This window comes from Homarus americanus, unplaced genomic scaffold (genome assembly GCF_018991925.1).
Source record: "Homarus americanus isolate GMGI-L3 unplaced genomic scaffold, GMGI_Hamer_2.0 scaffold36791, whole genome shotgun sequence".
Taxonomy (NCBI): Eukaryota; Metazoa; Arthropoda; class Malacostraca; order Decapoda; family Nephropidae; genus Homarus; species Homarus americanus.
Window position 1 is genome coordinate 92,286 of NW_024741379.1, and position 6,000 is coordinate 98,285.

The following is a 6,000-nucleotide window of genomic DNA, read 5'->3' on the forward strand; positions in this document are numbered from 1 at the left end:
CAGTATGCAAATTTTAAAAATATATATTTGCACAGTAATTAAGAATAGATTATTTTATGCGGCATCCAAGGAATGGCAAGATGCAAATATTGATCAGAAAACAATTGAATAATCGAACACAAAATTCAGGAAATATGTCAAATAAAATCAAAATATTCAAAACTCATTAAATTCATTTTTTTGGTTAATTTGAGTGACCCAGAGTCCACTTCTTTGTTGAATTAATGAGGATATGGTGTATATAGAATTTACTTTTTTGCAACCATTACAATATTGTGGCTTCCAAGATATTTTAGATATTTTATAATGTTATAAATAATATATCTACATATTTTAAATCCTTTAAGGCTTGACTTGGGGCTTACTTATACTGTACAGTTTTCTAAAATCTCAATTATATATAAAAAAGTCTCAATAGTGCTTAAACTTTTACATTACATTTTACTTTTACCAATTATGTGCTTTATTAGTACGGTGGTGGTCATCAAGGTGTGGGCTGTGGGATGCTAGACAGTAATGAGAACAGTTACTGTGGTCATCTGGCTGCCCCGCTTTTGTGTCTGGTACATCTGTCTTGTACACCAACCACCTGCAAGATGATTTTGAATTTAGATCAATCTTAATTAACCTTAACCATAACGGTTCTTTGTTTATTAACGAAGTTATTCAGAATAGACAGTGCACTTTCAAAACAATAAACCTATTTTCCTAGCTAGTTAAACAGGGGTCACATGAATCGCAATTTATTCCGACTACACTTAACCACCACTAACCAGACTGTTTAAAAACCGAGTGTCCTCTTGTTGGGGCACGAACTCAGCTTCCAGCCAATCAGCACAGTTACACTCACAGGTCACTGTGATTGGTTCATACCTCAGGCTTCTCATCAGGCACTCTTGGTTTCGGCGGGAACACTATCGTATAAGCATTATGGTGGGCAATCCCTGTCTAAGCAGGATTTTCTTATATTTCCTCTAAAACATGACACAATTTACTCCATAAAATATGGCATTGTTACAATAGCCTCATTGCCTAAGTCCTTATATACATCTAAAATCACTTCCCTTTAAGAGAAAAGAAGAAATAGAATGACAATATACAGTAAAAAGGTAAAAAAAAAATATGTTTTCGGGAAAATAAAATATTGTAAATTTGAAATTTAACTTCATATCGGTGGATGTTCATAAGTCGGACGTTCGTAACCTGGAGACTCCCTGTACACAATATTTACTCCAAAACTTCTTTCATTCTAAACTTGCAGAATGGAGGGTAAACTTGCAAATTCATTCTGCCAAAGGTACAGTCACCCAAAAGAGTCCTGTCGCCAAACATCCTGAACAATGAACCCCGAGATTCAGACTCTTAAATCCTAAGCATTTATGGACAGAATAATGCATCAGTGTCTACTGCTTTGGATTAACGAGTCTGAATCTCTGGGTTCGTGGTTCAGGATGAGAGGCGACAGGACTTTTTTGAGTGACTACAACTTTAAGACGCCCAGACCTACTTCTCTCAGTCCCAGACCGAGTCCCTTCCTTTAAATCTCTTAAAAAATCTCTATCGTCTAGCACTTACTTTATACTCCTATCTTTACTGTACCACCAAAAACATTATATCATATATTGTCACATATAGAAATTACCCTTGCAATAATTATATATTTGCTCACTGTGTCTGTCCCCTTGTTTCACCTTCACACAACTCATGATGTATTACTCCCCTCACTTATCAGATTACCTGTACTTTATATCAACTGTATACACATAATAAAAATGTAAAAAAAATATAAAGTAGAACCTCGATAAATCGAACTAATTGGGGCAGACCCCAGTACGAAAAATGCAAAAGTCCGAAATGTGAGGAACTGTCACCAACCTGAGGGTCACATCGTATATTTTTCTTTTCCGATGGGTTGACTTCTCACACAATGAGTAACAGATGCATTTAATTACGGCTGTAAGCAAGGTAATATTAAAGTAGTGTAACAGTACAGCTATCCGAAATTGCCAAGCACATAAAATACTGTAACACACAACTATGATTGCTAAACAGTTCCACGTTTTGAGTGGACATTTTATTTTTACATAAAATAGACTTCTCAGAGTAATTATACACGCATGTGTGTATGTAATATATATAATATGTATTGTATAAGGATTAGAGAACTAAATATGGCCATGAAGGAAAACAAAAAGCACATACTGTAGTTATGACTGTGCTGCTAATCCCTGACCGGCGCTGATCGCCATACCAAATGTAGTGCACAAAATTGCGCACTGGGAGAGTTTTTATGACCAGTTAATACTATGGAGAGTAAACTTTATGAATTGTAAAATTTACTGAAAAATAGTTTGGTGTTAAATAACTGTTCAGGTACAGGATGTCTGCCTTTCTAATAAAACAAAGTGACTCCTGGGTTCATGATTGAGCCGTGTGGTCCCGCAGGTATACAGCGCATCGCCTAGTTTATTGATTTTCCACCATCAAATCTATGCTGCCTTCGGGTGTAAATATAATATCAGGCTAATTATTACCCACCTACAGCAGAGAGAGCATTTACCTACCTTATACTTCTGTTCGTATTTTCATGTCAAGCTTACTTTGTATTCTATAAAACCAGGACTATTTTTTTTCAGACCCTGCTAACTCTTTTGTCACCATTGTAAAAAGGAAAATGCTGATTAAAGGAGAAAAATCGCTTTGGTAACAATGAAACTTCTGGACTGTGAGCATCGTAAGCCATTGCATCTACTCCCGTCCCGTTATTCTTTAATGAAATGATTTAACGAAGAGAACATAGCAAAAGATACGATATTCATCATCTCTTCGTCACCCTGATCATCTATCCACAACTCCTTAAAAGAAGAACTTTGATTGGATGGCATACATAATCCCCAGCCAGTGCTGATGCGGTTTACAAAACTTTAGCTTTCCTGAATATCAAGCGATATAAGCGTGGACCACTGAGCACCCCTTAGCCTGGTGGGGGTGGGGCAGTGTCCTTATTTTCCTCGTGCTCTTCCTCCTTCTTTTTCTTGTCTTTTAGAGGGGCTTAGCTAATGGATATTCATAACGTATCTTGTAAGTAATATATTTTTACTAATGAAATTAGAATCAACGTTTCGTCAATAAGAAATAGAATTATCCAAGTGGAAAATTATTTTGTGCGGTTCCCTGCCCTCGATAGGTGAGTTCATCTAGCGCAGCGACCGAAGGCAAGGAACCAGACCAGAATTTATTATGATACAGAAGCTCTCTCGACTCCTGATAATATTAGGTTTGTTTTTTATCAGTAAAGAACAGTCCTTCATGAAAGCTCCATGTGATGTACACGATGATACATCGCTCTGTACAACAGTTTATGTGGGATGTTAAATGATAATATAATGGTTTATCGGATAAACAAAGGATAAACTTTATCCTTTGTATGATAGGCCCAAAATTTTCACAATTCGTACGATGAATATTATTTTCTCGTAATGAAGATGCAAGAATGCACCTACTTGACTGACTTAAATTAAAGCAAGTAAATAAATAAATAAATAATAATAACTTTGTACCTGATGAAATCAAGGCTGAAAGTCTTTAGAAAAATTTATAATTGTCTCCTGACTGGTAACAAGTGAATGTATCCAATCAATTTAAAGTCTTGGGATGATTTTGATGTATTTTTGTTTACATATTTATTTTTCCTTTTACTCATTTATCAGTTAGATGCATTCTAATATGTTTAGTAACCAGGATTACTCATAAGATCCTTTGAGAACTTGTACCCCCAAAATATACCTATAACTGTACAACAATGAAAAACTTCATAAACTTTCCCGTGACTCACACGATTTACAGAATGATTATAACTGCCATACCGACTGAACTGCCCACTATACCAGTAAGATCTGTTCTAGAGTATATCTACCCTCCATAATAGATGATTATCATCAACCCGACCCGCCAGCTTGACACGCACCGCACGTCCGTTAAGACAATGACGCAGTGCGCTACTTTTGGACACCGCAGATGATCACCATCACACTAACTCCTGGAGAAACTTTTAATTTGTTGTCGTTTTTTGCACTTTTTGGATAATGCTCCTCTTTAATTATGTCTAACTGCCGTGGTTGGCTGCTCTAATAGGTGGGAACTTGACAATGTTTAAAGTTGCCTCAAATGAAGAGTCGTCAGGGAACTAAGGATGGACCTCGCTTACTGGTGTCATCAGGAGAACAGCAAGTACTACTACCATTATCTCAGGCAGGTTCCGTCAACCCCCCACCCCCCCTAACACAACACCACCAAGTGTGCTAGACATACAGACAAGGTGAGCTACTCAAATGAGGGAGGGAAACAACCCATATTAGGCTCCGGGGGTGGTATTGCTAAGCCTACTGGTTGGGATGGACAAGTAAGTTCGTAATATTTAGTGAAGTTTAAAACAAAATTGGTTTTTTTTTTTTTTGCTGTACGTCAATCAGAGCCATAGTTAATTTGAATTAGTTCTAGGTTAATATCAGGTTAGGTTTCTGTGTGAAGCTGTTGTTTCAATTGTTAATATACTCTCTTGTACCAAAGAGACTAAATTAATTTTCTTGCTGAGTAAAATCATCATCGGTAGCCATTATCCCTCGCCTCCTCCAACACCCCTCATTATCTCCAACTTCTCCTTCCCCAGAACGAAAGAAAGTAATTACAGTAAAAAACAAAAAATACAAAGAAAGGGTGAGATAAAAATAGCTAAACCAAAATAATAATAATATACGTCATTTCCACTGCATTAAACTTCAATTTTTACATGCCATGTTTTTTCTTCTAATTTCAGCTACACGACATTCTTATTTATAAGGAGTTGGTCTACAAAGATATACCTGTACTAATTATAGGCCTCTGGTGAGTGTAGAATAAACTAATGTTAACTGAAGACCTGGAAGACGTAAAGATCAGACCCAGCTTATTTTTTCGTAAAATTAACCACCATAAAGCTAACCTAATTTAACCTAACCTAACACCAAGGTAGGGCTAGGGTTTTTAATCATCAGGTGAAATAAACTGTGGTTCTTTACGTGATACTGTAGTGGAAATTTCCCCTACAACTACAACTGCCGTTTGTCGCTGACTAGCCGATCCCTTTTCGAGTTTCCCAGCCAACCCCTCGTGGTCTAAGGTCGGCTTCTAGCGACGTCTGACAAAGCGGAGGTCAGCTATCAAGCCACGCCTACCTCCGCTATATAAGACCTTACCTCGCCGTGACCTGCCTTCTTCTACCTACAGCCACGCAGCACACAACACCTCCGAGCAAGCTCCTCACCAACCAGCTCTCTACTCCATGCTTGTAACCACGCTGCAACTTCCCAGCACCAAGCTGCACTGTACATCCAATACAATATGTATACAGAGAGCGCACTGTGAGTTTCCTTTCTCTAACCCATCCTGGGTGTGAACCAATATCTCATAACCCCACAAATGGTGACCCCCGGAGAATCGCACTCACACAGGATGGAGGAGAAACTGATTACTCTCCCAGTCTTCAATCACAACATTGAAGACTGGCTTATCCACACGGAGGCAGCTCTCATCTGTTCTACAGCTACAGACAAACAAAAGTACGTCCCTACCCACAGAAGTCGCCACGCAAGTATCAGAGATCATCACCAACCCTCCAGCTGACAACAAATCCGCTGCCCAACGGGATGCTCTGAAGACGCGATACCAGTGGCCTCACACCACTCTCCTACAAGAATTATCCTGTCTCTCTCTCGGCAACAACACGCCTGCATGTCTCTGGGACGAGATGCGTAGACGGAACTCCCGCCACACAGACAGGCATCCTGACACTATCCTGTGCCAGCTTCACACTCAGAAGCTCCCTGCAGAAGTTCGTCTTGTCCAATTAGTATTGGACTATTCTACTACCTCGTCGACCTACGCAGCCACGGCAGACAGGGTATTCCATGAATACACTGCTGTGCGCCATGCATCCGCACACAACTCCGCGGCTACACTTTC

The 6,000-nt window shown here is 38.9% G+C and overlaps 1 protein-coding gene across 1 annotated transcript in view; it reads left to right on the forward strand.

Moving 5' to 3' along the window:
* The window catches only part of LOC121875870 (protein ZBED8-like), a 29,076-nt gene extending 23,383 nt beyond the window's left edge, over positions 1-5,693 (forward strand). The window contains exons 2-3 of the mRNA XM_042380583.1: positions 4,817-4,884; positions 5,582-5,693. Coding sequence (XP_042236517.1) covers positions 4,817-4,884; positions 5,582-5,693 — 180 coding nt within the window. The remainder of the gene's footprint in view (positions 1-4,816; positions 4,885-5,581) is intronic.
* The last annotated feature ends 307 nt before the right edge of the window (positions 5,694-6,000 follow it).